This window comes from Wyeomyia smithii, chromosome 3 (genome assembly GCF_029784165.1).
Source record: "Wyeomyia smithii strain HCP4-BCI-WySm-NY-G18 chromosome 3, ASM2978416v1, whole genome shotgun sequence".
NCBI lineage: Eukaryota > Metazoa > Arthropoda > Insecta > Diptera > Culicidae > Wyeomyia > Wyeomyia smithii.
This window is the reverse complement of record NC_073696.1, coordinates 234,024,748-234,045,330: the sequence shown is the minus strand read 5'-3', so window position 1 is coordinate 234,045,330 and position 20,583 is coordinate 234,024,748. Positions and strand designations below refer to the sequence as shown.

General features: G+C 38.5%; 1 protein-coding gene across 8 annotated transcripts in view; it reads right to left on the bottom strand.

Moving 5' to 3' along the window:
• The window catches only part of LOC129730170 (laminin subunit beta-1), a 60,155-nt gene that overhangs the window by 13,734 nt on the left and 25,838 nt on the right, over positions 1-20,583 (bottom strand). For 7 of the 8 annotated variants that reach the window (XM_055689280.1, XM_055689278.1, XM_055689279.1 and 4 more), the window contains exons 3-11: positions 15,256-15,364; positions 15,147-15,197; positions 14,565-14,951; positions 13,330-13,585; positions 3,934-4,616; positions 3,193-3,878; positions 3,105-3,131; positions 2,634-3,044; positions 2,372-2,564 (exon numbers count right to left, since the gene is read on the bottom strand). In XM_055689280.1, coding sequence (XP_055545255.1) covers positions 2,372-2,564; positions 2,634-3,044; positions 3,105-3,131; positions 3,193-3,878; positions 3,934-4,616; positions 13,330-13,585; positions 14,565-14,951; positions 15,147-15,197; positions 15,256-15,316 — 2,755 coding nt within the window. In that variant the 5' untranslated portion in view covers positions 15,317-15,364. The remainder of the gene's footprint in view (positions 1-2,371; positions 2,565-2,633; positions 3,045-3,104; positions 3,132-3,192; positions 3,879-3,933; positions 4,617-13,329; positions 13,586-14,564; positions 14,952-15,146; positions 15,198-15,255; positions 15,365-20,583) is intronic. The other variant, XM_055689286.1, reaches the window with a different exon arrangement.

Genomic DNA, 20,583 nt, shown 5'->3' with positions numbered 1-20,583 from the left:
AACCTCCACATGCCAAATCTGGTTTCATTTGCTTGATTAGTTCTCGCTTTATGCAGAAATTTGTATATTATTTGTATGGAAGTCCTCCTTTCGAGTGGAAGTCGGGGTGTTTATCTATCACAGATATATTTCTTGCTCCCAAAATCCTCCACATACCCAATTTGGTTCCATTTGCTTGATTAGTTCTTGACTATTGCAGTAATTCGTGTTCGATTTGTATGGGAGCCCTCCATTCAGAATAGGGAACCTATACATTAGAGAAATGACAAGACACTCGCCGTTAAGGCAACTGTCAACATCAAAACGGATAACGGCAATGCAAAATGATACTACTCGCCCGTTTTGATGTTGACAGTTGCCTTAACGGTGAGTATCTTGTCATTTCTCTAATGTATAGGTTCCCTAATTCAGAAGGAGAGAGGTCTCAAACCAGTTGATAAATAAAAAAGTACATTATGTATGTGGGTAATGTATCATGATCCGACCAATTCGGACTATTTTCAAGGTAATTATCGCCATTATTATTATATGTAATAATTAGCGCTAGCCCCGCAATTGTCCTGTACACTTAACGGTTGGCTGCGAAGTCTGTGTATAGTAAAAAGAAGGTCAAGTTCCGAATCGGAATGTAGCACCAAGGCTTTGCTTTGCTTTTATTATATGTAATCATAAATAAAATACATTTATCGGAAAAGTCTATCTGTCTATTTCACAAAAATAACAATTTATCATCATTTGAATATATCGTTTTTCCTAATCATAGAATTTGTATCATGATCCGACCAGGGTGAATCATGATCGGACCAAAAAATGTATCATAATCGGACCAGTGTGCTTCTGGGCTTTACATGCATGGTGTTTGGTTTGGGCTTGATAAATAAGATATTTCTGAATATTTTTTCGTGATTCTAAAAATATTTTCAAACATTTTTCATATTATTGCAAAAACGTCAGAATTCGTCAAACGGATCACAAAAATCGCGATAACTAATTTATTCAAATAATTATCAAAAACTTCAAGAGTTTCACTCGGGAAGTTGATTTTCCAATTTTTATTGAATTTGAGTAAGTTTACAAGTTGTTATTGAAATTTAGGTCAAAATTGTTTTTAAATAGACATAGCTTTAAATATATTGCATCGAATTTGAAATTTTCACAGCAGATGCATCCTAAGTTGTAGTTTACAAAAATATTTTTTTTAGGAAAAAAATATTTTGTCAATAGTAACTATTTAAAACGATATGTTGAAAATCTATGTTCTGGGACACTGAAAAATCACAAGTATTTTTGACGAAATTTCGAAACTTCCCTGAAAATTTCGCGGTGGTGTTATTTTTTGATCAAAAGATATGAGCCTTCAAAGTTGGTGCCGCAACGCATTTTCAAGCGAGAAGCGAGTGGGCAGTACTACTATTGACAATTCCAGTTTCAGTTATATGCAAAAATTCTGTAAGGTTTGTAAAATTAGTTTGATAGAAATTAACAAAGTTGTGCGATTCCAGTCACCAGTGTTATTGTTTTTACGATTAATTAAAAATGACGATATGTACAAAGTCAAATTCATAAATTTGTTGAATTTTAGAATAATCAAAATAGTCGATACTTATCATGATATTTCCACAGATCCAATAGTTGAGTAATCATTTATATTTTATCAAAATTTGTTCGATTTGAAAGGATGTTCATGAATTACAAAATCTGTTTCAATAGGAAGAACGCCCAGTGACGTTGCTGGTAGTCAAATATCCTATAATTTTATAAAAAAGGCAAAGGAAAGTGCCAAAAAATCATTAAAAATTCATCATAAAAAATGGAATCTGGCGATTCGTGTTCAGCACCCCAAAATTAGGTCGCCCCACTGTGCATGGATTAGTAGACTCTGTAGTTAGGAAATATAAGTCTTTTTTCTAATTTTTTTTAATATCAATATTTGATTAGATTATTATTGGGACTGAGATGAGTAATGAAACTTTTCCTTTGGTACAAATTCTGTCAAATGCCATGCAAAAATGACAGCTGCATGCACTATTACACCTACACAAATAATTTCAGGTTTTTCAGCTGGTGACACGGCGTAACACCGCCGCAAAAACTAATTCAACATTTTTTGTAAGAAATAAACAAATATTTTTTCACTTGGCAACGTTAGTTATAGCACAGAACTCTCGGCACAGAACCAATGACAGCGTCTGATGCGGAAGGTTTATTTATTCAGAGTAAACATTTTACTAGTATTGATATACATACTTAAAAGTTATCGGGAAATCGAAGAACATAGGGATATAAGTCAGTTAGCTAGTATCTAGTGTATAGTACTTTTTTGTGAAAAACGTTTGGTTGCGATTTAACAGTTAGAAAAACCAACACTTACGAGTAGCTCCGTTGAAGACAAACATGCTGACCGTCGAGAACAAATCCTTGCATTCGGTCGGTGCATTAACATCATAATTCACGTCGTAGTACGTTTGGTTGCATCCCAAATCACCATACTCTTTGAAAATGAGTTCCGCCTGTGTCGATCCGTGGAAGATCGGGGTTACCTCAATTTTCGGAACAAGTACAATCTATAGGAATTTAATACCCAAACATTACTTTCGTGTTGATCAACAAAAATAAATTCACTTGCAACCTACCGAATCGATTAAAATTTGGGCCGCTGGATTATCGTCGTACGGATTGTGACGCTTGAACGAAATAATGAACTTGTATGTTTTACCAGTTTCTAAGCAAACCTCATGCAAGGCCACCGCATTGGTATCGTGCTCCGGGAGCGTTGCGTGAATGTCCGTATCGTAATTCGGATGCGAATTGGCACACGGGCCTTCCGGGTCGTACTCATCGGGTCGTTGCACTGTCATTCGGATGTCCTCCCAGTCACCCTTCACCTGGGGTGAATAGCGCACCAGCACATCATAGTTCATCGTTTTCGGAATATCATCGACGGTGAACGTTAACTCCGTTCCTTCGTACACACGAATAAACCCGGGCCCAGTCCAGGTCGCTGGCCGATCATGTGGATGCTCACGGATTACAACGGAACAGTTCTGAAATGTATACATATGTGAGAACATTTTCTACACATGGCATGCCTCATGGATACTTACGGCTGTTGAAGAGTAATGGTCACAAATCTGAAACAAAACGTAATCATTGTGCTGTAAACTTTATAGTAAAAACAGCAAATATACACACCGTGCCTGGGAACTCCGCTTCCAGCACCTTATGCAGCGTAGGAATAAAATAGTGCTGCTTGGGAATGGCACAATCACGGCCCTGCATGTGTGGTCTACAACGACACTGACCGGTAACTACGTCACAATCGTTATCCAAGGAACCTCCCGGATGACAGTTGCACGGCGTGCATCCTTCGGCCGTTTCCGACAGACCATAAGTCTCCGGGATACACTGGTTACAATCACGTCCCGTGACTAACCTTTTACAGATACATTCGCCGGTGTGAACGTTGCAACCCGCATTGTTCACCGTTCCCAAGATGTTACACGTACAAGATTGACATCCCTCGGGATTGTTCTCGTCAAAGTTCCAGAAGCCTTCCTTGCAATGATCACATCGTCGACCATTCACATAGCGTTTGCAATGGCACGCACCAGCTTCGATTCCACTCTCCTCATCGCCAAAAGAGTCACAAATTCCATCGTCGAGGGATCCTCGGGGATCGCAATCGCATGGCTTGCACACGTACGGACTCTGGATATCTTCATTAGGATCGCGGTAGAAGAACTGAGCACACTCCTCACAGTGATAGCCTTGAGTGTTGTGTTGACAGTTATCGCAAACACCGCCGCTCACCCGACCGGAGTGTTCGTAGACAGCCTGATCGAAATGACAGGAGGTGGCGTGGTTGTTACAGTGACATTCTGTTGAACAAAAAAAAATTAATCTCTAAGATAGGAAAACAAAAAAGCTACTCACTTTTGCAGGCGTTGGTTTGCTTGCCCAAAGCCGGTTTCCATGGCAAGTCATTGAAGAAGTCCTCGCACTCCTCACAATTCAATCCCTTGGTGTTGTGAGTACACTCACACCTTCCATGCACCATGTCGATCGTGTTCCGTACCCCTTCCAGCGGTAAACACCTGGACGCATGCCCGTAACAGGAACACGAACCTCTCACGATCATGTTCGAGATGCCGTAGTAATATTTCTCCTGAATCTCCTGACGATCATCCAGCAGAGTATCACCCAGCGTATGTAGGCGGGTAAAGTTGATCCTCAGATTCGTCATTTTCAGCATGTTCTGCACATGTTCGGCGTACGGATTTTCGATATTCATCGGTGGCAGCACACGATAGATGACTTCACCGTTTTTCGACGGTTCAACACCTGAGTACCGACCATCGCAGATTACTTCCGTAATGTTCTTGGTCGGGGCTACCGTCGGCACATTCGGGAACGCATCCCGGCAGTTGTGGGCAAAGTACCGATAGACGTGCCACGTCTTTCCGAAATCGTACGACCGTTCGATCAGCATAGCTGCCGGCCGGAAGGTAGCGAACACGATGATCAAGTGGGTAAAGTGGAACTCCGCCTCCAGGTCCAGCTGAATCGTCACGTTTTCCTTGCCATTTTCCGACTGCCACCAGGATTGATCCAGCGTGCTGGAAAAAAAGTTGTGTGTAATTATTATCGTTTCGCGACAATAATTAGTAATTGATTGATTTTTAGCCATGATTCATTTTCTCTATGAACTAACGCACAATGAAATCATTCTTCCCGACTAACACGAATGTAAAAACATTTGCTAAACGGTGTAGTGTAAATGTTTATTTTCGCTTCAAGGAAAATATATATTTGTCCATCACCTCCACTCCGGCCAGAAGTCCAAACAGTGTCTTGCACGGAGATTATGTCACCCGGTTGTGGGTCTATTTGTATGTCCGCCATGATGAGCCGACCATTAAATTCTAGCTTCGGTTTCTCTCGCCAAACATCAACAAGACTTACTGGCGGCAGTTTAAAGCAAATCGCACATTCATAATGCCATGTGCTGCTACCGGCGAGCAACAACGGTTGATGATGTCATGGAAGTGTATGTGTTTGCGTATGTGTGCGTACAAAACATTTTGTAGAAACATTATCTACGACTCTGCCAGACGCTTCGCGGCGGTGATCTAACACGATTTCCTCCAAGTAATATTGAGATCATTTCAACATGTGTGATTTAATGTGTTGCACTATATCTGGCCTGAGTGTTGTTCCGTTAAAACCCTGGTCAGTCTGTTCAGATTGATTCCGCTTGAGGAGACTTTACTTTTTTAAAACAAGACTAAGAGTAATCCCGAATTTCAAAAAAAAATTCGAAAAGTAGTTGGTTAAATGGCCGAAGCTGTTTTTAACCTGCCAGTACACTTAAAATGACAAGAAATGATTTAGTATCCAAATAGCGAACAAAACGCTGCGTGCGACCAGAAAACAAATGAAAATAATCTATGCAAATCCCGTTGAAGCCGGCCCACTATTTACATGAAGGTGTTGAAAACGATTCAAGTTATGTTTGTTTGCAAGTCCACGTTGAATAAATAAAGAAACTATGTTTCCTTAAAAGTTAGAGCAGTTTTAGGTCAAATAAAAACAAATGAGTTGACCACGATTCTGAGCAGAAAGAAACACCAGAGGGAGGACATCGATCATGAAGAACTGGAACAACTGTTTCGAGCTATAACACACGCAAGTTTTACGAAAGGTAAACCAATCCCGTAAGGGCTACGCACTAAATCACTGAGATCTGTGTACTACCGTTCTACGCATAGTTGTCTCATGTACATAGGAAACTCTATTGAAACTGGGACAAATATGCATATAAGGCGGCATCCATAAAGTACGTCACGCATATAGGGGGGAGAGGGGGTTAAGAAAATCGTGACGATTTGTAACGTAAGAGGGAGAGGGGGTATAACGTTGCGTGACGTCACATGACAAATATTAAAAAATGAGAAAAAAACTGGAAAAATTGGTTAGTTTACCTCCTTTTTATTCACAATCTTTTGAATAATAATCAAAATGAAACTAATCAGACCAAGGTATCAGCAGAAAGTCCTGATTCTCCAATGTTGCCATACTTTCATCTGTACTGGGAGCTGCAAAAATCCGCTGCAAATTTCCGACAAAAAACTGTACCAAAATCTGTTCCACTGGAACATAGTTGTTTACTTCGTAAACCTATGAAAAAACAACTTTAACAACGCTTGTTCATTGCTTTGAGCAAACTGTGACTGCATTGATTCTGTTGATATTCATTCTGAACTAGATAACAGTTTCTCTCGAGCCGGGATTTCGACTTACAACTACTGACTTGCTGGGGCAGTATTGAACCTCGAGGCCAGCTGGCAGGCACGGTTCAACTTTTTGATTAGAGTAGGCTGTGACGTTACGTACCTCTACTAGGGGGTCGTCAATGTGTGACAAAATGTGACAAGGGGGAGAGGGGGTAAATTTTAATCAAAGTTAACGTGACGTACCTAATGGATGTCGCCTAACGGCAGTTTGAGAGCGAGGGTGGGAAACCTGCTCTCAAGCGGCCCTAGCAATGGCCCTTCACTGTGTAATGTCTAGGATTTGTGAGGAAAAGAAACTACCAGAGAAACGGGTGGAAGTAGTTGTATGCTTCACCTCTAGGGCGATTGCTTTCAAAGCAGCAACTACCGTGGCATAACGTTGATCAAAAAAAAAAAAAAGAATTCATAGGACAATACCAAGCGGTCTTCACGCAAGCACGTGCTATTACGGATCAAATCTTCACTCTCCGGCAGATCCTTCAGAAGTGCCGGGAGTAAACTGTGCCCATACATCACGTCTTCGTTGACTTCAAGGCAGTGTATAATACAGTCGATCAAGACCAGCTATGGCAAATAATGCACGACTACGGTTTTCCGGATCAACTGACACGACTTATCAAAGCTACCTTGGATCGAGTGATGTGTTACGCATGTGTATCAGGAACTCTTTCGAATCCACGCACTATAGGATTTCAGGCGGACGAAATTCGGAAAAGTGACTGTCGCCGATCTATTTCTCTATATTTTTTATAGAAAGTAGACACTCTAACTAAGAAAAGTTCCAAATTTTAAGACTGTAGCAGGTACTATACTTGAGATATCGAGATATGAAGATGAAAATGGTGAAAAAATGCACTTTTTCATCGAAAAAAAGTAAAATATAAAAAAAAAATTTCGCGCATAATAACAGAATAACTATTGAGTGTATTATATTTTTGTAAACGTTATTGATTGGGCTTTCAGAAAAATATGTGGTTGTGTGGTTTATGCAGCATCTTTTTACTCCCAAGAGCCCCGTGGTGGGTCCTTGTTTTTTTTTTCAACTTTCAGTGTCTACTAACGAATTCAAAAGAGTCTAGCAGCGACCACCTGCGACCAAGCGTTTAAAACCGACTTGAAAATTTTTGGTTTTCATAGGAAATATTTAAAATCCAAAAAAAACATTTCTTGATCATGTTAACATAATTGTTATTGAGTGTATCATATTCTCATAAACGTAAGTGATTTGGCTTTCAGGAGAATGAGTGGAAAAAGAGATAAGCAATAACAAAAAGAATAAAATGATAAAAAAATCATTATTCTCAACTTTGTTGGTCGGCATTTTTTTACTCCCAGGATTTCCAAGGGTAGGGCCCGGTTTTTATTAAAGTTTCAGGTGTCTACTAACAATTTCAGAAAACCTTAGCTGCAATTACCTGCGACCAAACGATTAAAACCGCTTGGCAATAAGAAGAAAATGAGAAAAATCATCATTTTCAACTTTGTCGGTCGATATCTTTTTTTCCCATGAGTTCCAAGACTAGGTTCCTGTTTTTATTCATGTTTCAGGTGTCTACTAACAATTTCAGAAAAGTTAAGATGCGATTACCTGCGACCAAACGATTAAAACCGTTTGACAATAAGAAGAAAATAAGAAAAATCATTTTTTTCAACTTTGTTGGTCGGTATCTTTCAACTCCCAGGATTTCCAAGGCTAAATCCCTGCTTAATTCAAGTTTCAGGTGTTTACTAACAATTTCAAAAGAGTTTAGTTGCGATTTCCTGCGACCAAACGATATAACTTTTTTGGCAAGTGATCAATCTCTGCTGCTTTTTGGAGCAAAATTGAAGCACATTAGAAAAAACGTGTTTTTTGCTTATATTTAACTCTAGGATCTATGATCGATATTCACCAAACTTGACACACAGGTTCCTTACGCATTACAGGTTGTCAAAAGCCTATTGGAAATGGTGGGGCAGCCACTGAAAGGTAGAAGTGCTGGATTCCGAACGAATCCATGTTTTATTTCCTCTTTTTATACCAAAAAATACTCCCTTATATCAAAATTTGACCGTAATATAATCACAAATAATCCTAAGAGCAAGCCCACCGGTGGTTAAATTGAAGTTTCTAAAGCTAGTTTGGCAACTCCCACCATAACGCGGCAACCGCACCGGGCGTTGCTATGTTGGTTTGGGAAATAGCAATTCCCACCTCGGGTAGTAGCGATGTATTAAATTTGGCAACGCGATAGCAACGTGCCGCATCGTTGCTATTTGATGAATAATGTCAAACTGTTGTTTGTTTTGTTGTGCTCGATGGTAAATGTTCGTAACAATATTATGAAAATAATGAGTGTTTCGAAAGACGAAACGCTCTGCCTTGGTTAAACACGTCGTAGGACGCAAGTATCGGCGTGAACCAGTCTATTTTAATTTCGATTGAGCTGAAATTTTACACAGGGTGTTTTTTCGGGCGGGTCAACATTTATAGTTTTTTTTTAAATTCGAGATGACCATTTTGGTTGCCACTCTAATCTACACGAAGCATAAAGCTCAAGTCCTCACAAGATTGGTCAACCATGTCATTATTTCAATAATCCTGGAAGGTTTGAGCGAATTGCTCGGGAGTTGTGGCCAAGTGAGCACTGTTGTGGCCAATCACCGACGCCCAGGGAGACGACTCCACACCCAGGACCCTAACTCACGACCCGTTTATTAACGAACCGGCGCCAACGGCTTTACTTCCTCATGCGATGGAAGGCGTGATCCCAGAGATTTTTCGCCTCAGAAAATCTCCCGGTGTCGGCTAGGATTGAATCTAGACCAGTTGGGTTGGTTGTGAGTGGATCACGCCACCTCACAACCATCGACACCTATGTCGGCGGTGGGATTCGAACCCAGGCGTCGAGCGTGGTTGGCGGAGACGTTACCAACCACACTAGGCTCCCGCTCGCCTTTTGCAAATATTAATAGCAAATTGTAGGAATCGAGATAGCACAAAGTACAAAATACAATTCATGACAGTTCGCCAATTTTGAGTATAATAGTTATTGAAGGCAACGTTGCGAAACGTTCCACGGTCTAACGCAATTACTTTAATTAAACATACAAGGATAAAAAAAAATCCATGCACGCACAAACGAAGAAACCTGCAACAGAATTGTGTTATCGATAATATGGGAGAACGGAAACAAAGTTAAAACAGAGTTGTTTGAATAAAGAGGATATTTTATGGAGCAGAAAGAACGCAGAATTCCAGAAACAATTGACGGACAGATAAATTGGTTATTACTAGATGCGCAGAATTTTTGGGAAATACGACACACCCAAACATCTTGCTAATGCTAGCTAGTGACGGTCTTATCCAAAATAGCAACGGCCAGCGTTGTGAAAATAGCAACTCAAATGGCAACTCACCGGCGCGCTTGCTCTAAGTAACTTGTTTTGTTCATAACAAGTAGAAAAACTACCCGAAGTGTAGAAAAAATGATGGAAATATTTTTGTCCGCCTGCTTTTATGAAAACGTCCCATAGTGCCACGGTGTGGTGTGTTGGAACACCGTTATTACCAAACAAAAATTACCCTCAAAACGGTGAACCAGTTTGTTCGTTATAATGTTTTTTATCTCTGGTTAAATTTAAAAAATGGTTTTTATGGTAAAATGGCCGAGCAATTTGCATAATCAAAAAAACAAGCCTAAGCTTTGACAAGGGCGTAACTTCTTCGTTTAAATAAAACTTATAGAGTCCAGCGGTCAAAAGTTTATTTCAGGTATGTTGTGATTTCTGAAGAAACCCCTAAACTGTAGTAGGTGTTGCAAATTGACAGAAATGTCAGAAGTTTGCGTTGGAAAAATATGAATTATAGTAGGCATTATTGTTTGTCTGTCTATGTCTCTGCCTGTTCCCTATGGACTCAAAACCTACTGAACCGATTACTGTTCAAATTTACCCTGAGGGGTTTTTGAGTTTGAAAAGTGTAACAAATATGTGAGTTCTGCTCTATCTCATTAGCGTGAGCAAAGTGATTATTTAATTCGGTACTAAGAGATCCTACAGCAACAGATTTTTTCTATCTCATTAGCGTGGACAGGAAGGGGTATACCGAAACAGTGAATTTGTTCTTTGTGAATTACAAAATACCAAACTCTATTACCATACCAATTTGTATACATTGGTATTCAACTACGAGGTATATTCCCGTGCAAATAATTTGTCTGTATCACAGTGGCGTAGTTAAACGTTATATTTTTGGGTAATGGTTTTATCTCAACTTTATCTTCGGTTCAAGTAGTCGCGTTCTGCAACCATAAAACTGAGTTGAGAAGGATTTATCTATCTTTCGTTTATTGTTTATGCGTTTATTGAGATTAATTCGGATAAGCGACCTCTCACTAATATAATTTATATTGAAATGAAAAAGTTACGCCCTTTGCAAAGTATAGACTTGTTTTTTGCTTATGAAAACTGCTTAAAAAAAGCACCATTAAAATCTGAGACTCTGAAACCTTACTCTAGTTTGTATGACTTTCCTAAGAATATCGGCCATTTCAACCAAAAATGGAGCTAATCAAAAATGTTTCTAACGATTTTTTTTAACTTTATCCAGAGATTAAGAATATCATAACGAACAGACTGGTGTTCACCGTTTTGATGATTTTTTTTTGTTTGATAACCTTCTATGGGAGCACCGTGGAATCCCCTCAAATCGTATAGAAGGTTGAGACAAGGAGATGGACTATCCTGCACGTTGTTCAACATTGCTCTTGATTATATATGAAGAAAAAAAAAACATTGCTTTTGATGGTGTTATCCAACAAGCGGATATCGAAACGAGAGCCATGATTTTCAGCAAAGAAAGTCAACTCAGGGTACGCAGACGACCTCGAAGTTATTAGGAGAAACTTTGCTACGGCGGAAGCAATCTACGCCAGACTAAAAGTGGAGGCTAGGAATTGAACTAGAACATACGCGTACTTGCCGTATTTGAACAGAAAGTGTTGCGGACAGTATTTGGTGGAGTACGAACCGAAAGCGGAGAGTGGCGCAGGCGTATGAATCACGGGCTCCTGTCACTACTTGGAGAGATTACCATTGGGCATCTGACAAAGGTCGGAAGGCTGCGATGGGTCGGACATGTCGTGAGCATGTCGAATAACAGTGCGGTAAAATCGGTTCTCTTCAAGGACCCCAGCGACACCAGAAACGAAAGGGGTCAACGTGCTTGACCAAGTTGAAGCGGATAGTCGCAGATCGAAACGCCTAAGAAATTTGTCCAGTAGAAGCAGAACTACACACAAAAGAGAAGAAGAACTAGAAGCAGAACTACACGCAAAAGAGCTTCTACCTTTAATCATCCAATGTGTACTTTCAAAACGCATAATGATTGCTCTGATTTCGCACAAAAAATGTGTGAAATGCATAACGCATCAGTTGTACAATGAATCGTGGACAGAGATCGGAATCAGAATATGTATCATACACACAAAATCGTGATGTTCCGGTAAGCTTCGGCTTTGGGCTAACGATCTGTTTTGGGGCGCTCAAAAAACCGCTGCTTACTTTCGCATCCCTAATCACTGTCAGCAAACGTAACAACCATTAACGAGCCTTGTTGCAACAGGATTTATTGACGCTGGTGCCAGTAACGTGGAAACGAATGCATATGAATAAAACCAGAGTCGTAGTTAAATTCAAAATGTTTTAAACAAACCCAATGTCTTTTTGTTTGTTATTGATTCGATGATGTTTTTGAATGACCGGATTCATGAAAGGGAACCAATCAGTTATAATTTTCATTCATTAATGACCAAATTAATCAGTGTTTGTTGTTGCTTGCACTGCTTCAACGATAGCAGCCTTCTACAGAACATTATCAATACCAGTACAAATCATCATGACGATACCAACACCGGTTGAAACTGGTGCTAAATACATTCAAAATACACTAGAGCATTAAATGCGTTATGCCCAGCACACATTTGTTGTACTGGTTCCAAACTCAATCAGTAAATGCGCTAATTTTGCTCATAAATGATCTAATTACGCACATTCCAACTTTTGCGTGTAGCACGAGCCACCACAACGCTAGGCTGCCAAAGTATGTTAGTAAGAAGAGTAATTTTGGATTTTGACGGAAAACGTGGGGTCCAAAAAAGTATTAATTTCTAGTTAAGGAGTTAACTATAACCTGACTATGAATGAATGAAAAACAAAACAATTATTTCAGAAATTTTTCGTGCGACTGCAAACCAAAAACATTTAAATAAAGGCCAGTTCAAGAAAAACGATTAAAAAGAGTTAGCTAAAATATCGCAAGGCAATTTAAATTCAACATGAAAGGTAAAAAACACGAGAAACGAAACGAAATTTTGAAAAACTCAATATACTTGGCTAGATTGATTTGCATATGAATTAAAACTATCTTAGAAATTAACAAACATTCAGCTAAATTAGAAGCAGGAAATAGAATTAAAAGGAAATCCGTAAAAGGACGAAAAATACAAAATTTTTATCATTAAACAAACCGTAGGAGAAGTTCCTCTGCTCTCGTTCAATATCAACCTATCGTGCAATATCGACCGAAATTATCAGACTCAAAAGTAATTTTATTATAAGAAGTATGTATTTTGGCACTTTGATTTATTCAAAGCATCAGAATTCATTCATTGTTTAGAAAAAGTCTGAGAATGAATTGCTGGAAAACGGATGCTACCTTAAAAAAATATTTAAAAAAATTCTTATGCTCTAAAATTTTAAAATACCTATTCACTAAATTGTAATTTACAAAAAAAAGTTCAATTCTTCCTTATTTTTTTTTCGAAGAAACTTTATAAAAAAAAACTTTTGTTAAGAATTCCAGGATAAAGAAATAAAAAAAAAATTAAAAAAAAAGTTAGTTTTCGAAGCATTTTTTGATTAAACACTTTCCAAACTAGCTTTCAAACTACCTTCATTCAGCTAAATCATGAGACGAGAGGGTTCTATGAATTTTTCCACTGCCACAAAAATAGAAGATGTTACAATTTGGCTCTTAGTACTGAAAACAACTTACCCGGGTTGATTCTTGTAGATGATCTGCCCGACCCGGTGGTTCTTCATCGGGTTGCTGGCCGTCTCAGGCCGCGTGTCGCAGAGGAAGCATTTCTTCTCCTCCAGATGGGACACGATGCAGTAGCGCTCGGGCCGCACCGTACCGCAGGTTGACGACGCGTACAGCCGGTTCTCACGGCCAATCAGCAGGTTACCGGTCGCCGGATAACAACTGCTCTGCTCGCACGGATGAACACGATGGACAGGCCTACTTGCTACTGCTCTCGCACATACCGTCCAGCCGGGTGAGGGTCGACGCGTAGCGGAGGGAAAGGGGGGAAGAAAACGTGTTCGAAGTTTTTTTAGTAACAATATAATCCGATGATGCTGGTCTTGTTATTCGGCCACAGATGGCCTCTATGAGCTAAAAAACTAAAACTGCTTTGAATGGATGCTACTCTCTACGTGAAGCGGAGATGAAGTGTGAGTGTGAGCGGGAAGCTTCAAATGTAAACATACGCCATGTGAGTCTAAAATTATCATTAGCATATGCGGTTTGGGTTTCTCGTGTGTGAGTCTCCACCAGAAGACACGATTTGAATCCAAATTAGATGTTACACGCAAGATAGAAGCGGAAAGCTTAGCTATGGAGATTATGTCAAGCGTTATAGTTTTAACGTTGACAGACAGTTCAGTCGATTCCACTTGTTTGTGGGTGTGGCCTCCGTTAGGGACGATTGAACGACGATCTGCTATCAGTAATCTAACCTGCCTGTTGGTGTTAACTGCAGCTGGGCTTTTTTGTAGGCCTATAATCTGCGACTTCTACCATCTAGCCAATAGCAAATCACACTCGATCGTGTCCAGACCGACGAAGGAAGAAGCAAAGCGATCGACTCGTTGTGACTTAGCTATTTGCACATACTCACGAACCGACTGGGAATGTATACAGATTATGCAATATTTGACGAAGATTGGCTTTGCTTGTTTCCAGCGACAAGAAGTTCGCTGGTGAAAAAAGCGATGATGCAATTTGACAGTCAATGCTAATTGGAGAGCTATGCTTCGGTGATGCTGCACGGGTCTAGCAATAGAACGAACAAGCTTTTTAGCCGGACTATAATTTTACTGCTTCGACTGCCGGAGCCAACAACCATCAAATCGACACTTAGGAGCGCTGCTTAGCCTTTTGCCAGTGTCCTACTCTAGCCGAAATTAATACCCTCATTCCATTTCGAAAAGCCAAAATCAAACCACCTCCACGATGTCGAAAGATCGAATACGGGCGCCTCGCTGCTTCCAAAACGTCTTCCTCCTGTTCCTCCGACGAAGTTGTCGTTCGCTTCGGATACGAACTCATAAAGATCGAATTATATTTGTTATAATTGATATGATTGTTAATCATGCCCGGCCGTTGGAAGTTGTCTACACCATTCTCAGACGCTTCTTTCGTCGTCTCGTGCTCTTGCCGTTCCGTTTCGCCGGACCAATCATCTTGGGGTGGCTGTTGATCGCCTCGTTGGGCGCTACTGTCACTGCTGCTAATCAGAGGCGGTTCTGTTTGGACAATCATGAAGTTTGTGTGCGGCAAGTAGTACTGCTTTCGCACTACTAACGATGGAAATGCTTTCACAGCAGACGGGACTAAGCGTGCACGATGATGATATGAGGGTATTAGAAAAAATATGAGCGGTACACAAATTGGTTAACACAATCGTAAAGCGTGCAATTTAATTAGGAATTTCGAACCATCGCGAAACGTGGATCGTGAAACATTTTAATATGAGTGATGAGTGATTTTTTATCTTATCAAGCAAATAAGAAATGTTGAATACTTACACCTATTACTAGTAAACGGTCTTCGCTGTGCATTACTACTTAAAATTAAATCTGGAATATCAACAGTGGTAATTATCTGACATATCATTGGGGCAAGTGTAATACTTACTAATAAAAATAAATAAATTAATTACAAAACCTATACATGACGAGTTGTTCGGTTTGGCCATCGCTGCGGCCAACTATACATGAGTAGGACGTTAATATAACGTCCTAAGCTGAAAAGAGGAAAGGGAAAAAAGAAACTCAATTAATCGTCAAGAATTCTACGTTATCATTCTTAATCAGATGCGTTGGTGGATTGCACCAGAAAAAATGCAACACATTGCATTGATATGAAAGCAACTCCGAAGTATACAGGCTGCCGTTTTTCAAACAATAATATTTATATTTTTCTTCCTGCGTCTGTATGTTCAGCGTTTCCTTACATTTAAGATAAGAAAAATGTTTTCCGGTCACACGCGCGTGCTTTGGGGTGCGCATGTTCGTGTGTAAGTCTATGCTGGATGAATGGAGTATGTTCTTATCGGGCTCATTCATAACTGAGAGCCCATCATTATTCATGCTTGCTACGTATGTAGGGTGAATAAAGTTGCTGATAATGTTTATCGTAACAGGTGCTACAAAAACGAGCGACTGCCATAAGTTTGTTCACACCAATTGCTATCTGTAGCAATATATTTTCTCAGAAAATTCTTGAAACATGAAAAATTTGATATTTTTTCAAGGTACCAATCGTTTGCTTCCTTCAAACGTAAAAATAAGTGATATTCTGAATGTAGAGCTTGTTTTAAAACTATCACAATTATCTTTTATAATCAATGCAATGATACCACAAGCAGTAAAAACTTTTCTTGAAGATGAAGTTTTGGAGATTTTTTGATTGACCTTGGTTCGAACTATGCAAAAAATAATCCTGATTCGAGCTATTAACTCAATCATTGATAAACTATTGATTATTCAGTTTTTTAATTGAAAAAAATACTAAGCTACTTTTGTTCTTTACCAATACAAAACTGCCTCTGTTAGCTCTGTTAATTAAGTTTATGAGACATGTAAATTCGGCTTCCAATGCCTCCACGAAGAAGTTTAAACATCTCTACAGTATAATATCCCATGATGTAAAATTTCAAATAAGGTACAAAACATCGATTCATCTATATTTTACCAGTATTGAAAGGTTTCATTCCAGATGAAACTTCCTTAACCCTCTAGTGCCCAAGTTAATTTCTAGACGGGCCTCGGTAAAATCACACTATAAACACTTTTTAAGTATTTATTGAAGCTTTTTAGAGGTTTGACTGAAGCCCGCCAAAAGGCGACATTGGGCACTAGAGGGTTAATCTTCACATTTTTAGTTGTTTTTATCTTGGTTCGCCCTACAAACCACCGCTAGAGACAGTGCGCATTTATGCTTTTAACCTAAGAGTTTTAATAAACCGCTCTGCAAAAACTCTTGAAAACGGAAAAAGTAGTCAGACTTTTCTATAGAACAACTGAATTGGATAAAAAAACAATAATTTCAGTGTTATGTGCTCGAGGAAAACATCTCATACTCATTCTCTTTCTCGTAAATCCGTTTTCCCGGGCTGTGTTCCGAAACTGCGGAATTATTTGAAATTTGAATAGAATCTTACAATAATTGGTTCAAAGTCCATAAAATAACAGTCCATTGTTATGGTTCTGGGTTTTTGGTGATATATGTATCACAGACAAACAGACGTGCCTCTTCGAAAAAAAATCCTGAAAAATGTTCGTCCGAAACGTTACACTCATGCGCCACCATGTGAGCTCATTGCCTACTTACTTATTTTCGCAAAACGGTTTTTGGCTTCTTATGGGTGTACAGGTACACGTTTGCTTAAATCAACACCCACGGCATTACTGACGGTTTTGTTTTTACTTTACTTTACTTTGCATTACTGTCCACTAAGCAAAATTTCAAAATAATCGTTATTTTTCCAGTCGATGAAATTGTCATCGAGTGGCACGTCTGTTGGTCTATGTACGTATCCTCCCCAAGAGTCAAATCAGTGAATTTAATCAGTTTTGTTCTCTATTGAAGTAGACCATTCACACCTGTGCGCGGCTCCGAAGGTATTGGTAATGTCTCTTGGTCTAAACCGGTACCAAGTGTAGATAAGCTGGTTGTGCTTCTCTAATCAGCCGGCTGAGTATAAAATAGACCGATAATAACTAAATAGAGACGGGTAGAAGTTATATGTATGATCGCATCACTTATCAAAGCGAATCTGGATCCAACGAGCCATCCCCTACTAACAAAAACCTCCTTTCTGTGATCTTTGTGGAGATGCAGAGGTTAACACGGTCTCCAAATAGCAAGGGTCACACTAACATCCCTTCCCTTTTCCTACCTAATTGCAAAGACGTGGCCGGCGTCGTTATTGATCCTTCAAAGTATTGAGTCACTAAAACTTGTACAATGAGAATGGTCGGTCACTCCTAACCCCATTCAGTTGATTCACTGTGCAATTTCACTGATTCGGATCAATCACGGAGTGCAACCATTGATATGTGCAGTCAGTCAAGCTAAGCTAAGCTAAGTACCTATCCTCCCCAAGAGCATTTGTCCTCGGCCATTTTTGGACAGATTTTCCTGTGGCTCTTAGCGGCCAACAATGAATTAAGTAATTTCATGAAATTTGATACCCACTGTGTGACTTGTCTATAACCGCATATCAGTTTCATATAGATTTTGATCATTTTCGAGTTAAATACCAGATCCCATCTATTTCTTGCTTAACTATCGATTGAGAACACAACATGTTGGTTTTATTCCAAAAAGTCAGAAAAAATGGTCAAATTGTCCCATATTAATATTAATCGCATATCAGTCCCATCAAATGTTTTTCCTGAGTAGCCATTTTTTCTTCAATCCATATACCAAACATTTGGTGTAGTTTTTTACGCTCCTTATTGTTAAAAAATCACCAGATAATTAGGTTGTTTCAAAGAAATTCTGCGAGGTGTTTAATTTCTGATCTGTTTGCTTCAAATGATCATTCAAATTGAAATTGTCATAATTCAGAAGAAATCGATTTTAGATGCTTAGCTGTAAACAGTTTTCAGAAGTTGTCCGACAGCATATCCAAGACCTTAACCTTAGATTTTGCTTTTTCAACGACGGTTTTACAGTAAATAATGTGTGGACGTTTCCACCTTCTTCCTCGTACCATAACGTATGAGGAAAAAAATCCGACCCGATATTGTCCGCTAAAGTTGCATTAGCATAGTTTGACAATGTAAGGTCTGGCCAAAACACTACTATGTCATTTTTATGGTACATATATTTAAAGTTTTAAACCCATTTCATGCAGATACTTGTTTATCGTTTTCGAATCAATCGTGTATTTATTGCCTAGCTCACGATTTGATTACGCCGACCGACCAGGTGTTTCCGCTCTAAACTTCGCTCGAATTTTGTTCTATTGCAAAGTGCATTTTTTTTCTTTTGAAGGTATTTCCATTCTCGAAGAGTTTGTCAATAATGTATATGAATGTTTTATTTCTATATCCAAGATCTTTAGAATAGTGGAACACTTCACTTTTAGATTTTTCTTTATTTCGCTCACAAAAACTGCAAATCAATTTACGACGATCTTCTTCCGACCACGCCTTTTTCCCAACTAAGCGTCACTTGACAGAATCGACTGTTTGTGTTACCAGTTATATAAAAGTGGATCTTCATTTTGTGAAAAGGGATTTTTCGATTTGTGCAGCACTTCGAAATCGTAGACCAATTTAAAAGTTGTTCGGATTTTTTTCCTCACACGTTAGCAAAAAAAAACTGTGCGAGCATAAATATGTGCCCAAAAATACTTGAAAAAAATATTACTACTCCTAGGCAGAGCGGTTGAGGGTGGGACTGGTGTGCGATTATTTTGCTACTCGTTGACCTAAATCGCATATCAGTTTCTACCTTATTTTTTATTGTAATTTTCACGAAAAATGCTATTTTTTATTAAAGAAGTTATTATAAAGATCTATTTCATTATATTATGTCGAAAATATGGGACAAACCAATCCAAACAGATAAAATATCCAAAACACGAAAAATATCTTCAAGGGCTGTTTTCACAAATCGATGATTTTTCAGATGGGACTGATATGCGATTATAGGCTGTACGACTTCTACAAAACATCCTATCCAAATGTCAAATAGCACCTAATAAGGGCTAATATATTATATATGGGTCATTCCATACGAAGTGTACATGCCACTTGGACACGACCATCACAGATTTTGTTCAAAATGGGGGGAGTTGTTCATCTACTGTTTCTTTGGAAAAATCCCAATTTTGGTGTCGATTGGAATACCCCTCGCTCTTCAGGACCCCCCTCTTTATTGCAAAGTCGCGCAATTTTTGTCAAAAATCTCTTTTTTCTTTTTCTTACAATTCATAGACGTAAGATGCCCGAAAAATACTGATAGATGATTTTTGAAGAAAATAAACGAAGGAATCCAGAAAAAATATATGTTTTGATCGGGAGTGTTTCCAGATAAATTATTTTTGTATTTGAAAACTAAATTTACATTTTTCGGCAAATTCAGCCATTTTTATTTTAAATTTGATAACTTCATCGTATTCCTTAAAATATTTCACATAAGAAACAACTATCATCCCGAGGTAATATGAGCCAATCTCGAGATATAACATTTTTCACGAAAAAAGTTGTAAATTTCGTTATTATTTTATTTTATAATTTATAGACATAAGACACCCGAAAAACAGTGATAGGTGAATTTTGAGGAAAATAAACTAAGGAATCCAGAAAAAATATTGTTTTTGCCCAGAAGTGTTGCCAGATGGATTATTTTTGTATTTTAAAATAAAATTTTCATTTTTCGGCCTATGCAGCTAATTTTATTTTAAATTTAATGGTTTCATCGTGTTTCTCAGAAAATTTTACGTAGGAAGCACTTACCGCTTCGTGGTAAAATGAGCCAATCTTGAGATATAACATTTTTACGAAAAATTAATTACGAAATTCGAAACTATTTTCGTAAAAATGCTATATCTCGAGATTGGCTCATATTACCACGGGGTGATTAGTGTTTCTTACGTAAAATTTTCCAAGAAATACGATGAAACCCTCAAATTTGAAATAAAATTAGTTGCATTTGCCGAAAAATGCAAATTTAGTTTGAAAATACATAAAATATCTATCTGGCAACACTTCCGGTCAAAAATAATATTTTTTCTGGATTCCTTGGTTTATTTTCTTCAAAATTCACCTATCACTGTTTTTCGAGTGTCTCACGTCTATAAATTATAAAATAAAATAATTACGAAATTTAGAACTTTTTCCGTAAAAATGTTATATCTCGAGATTGGCTCATATTACCCCGGGATGATAGTTGTTTCTTATGTGAAATTTTCCAAGGAACACGATGAAATTATCATAGCATAGCATA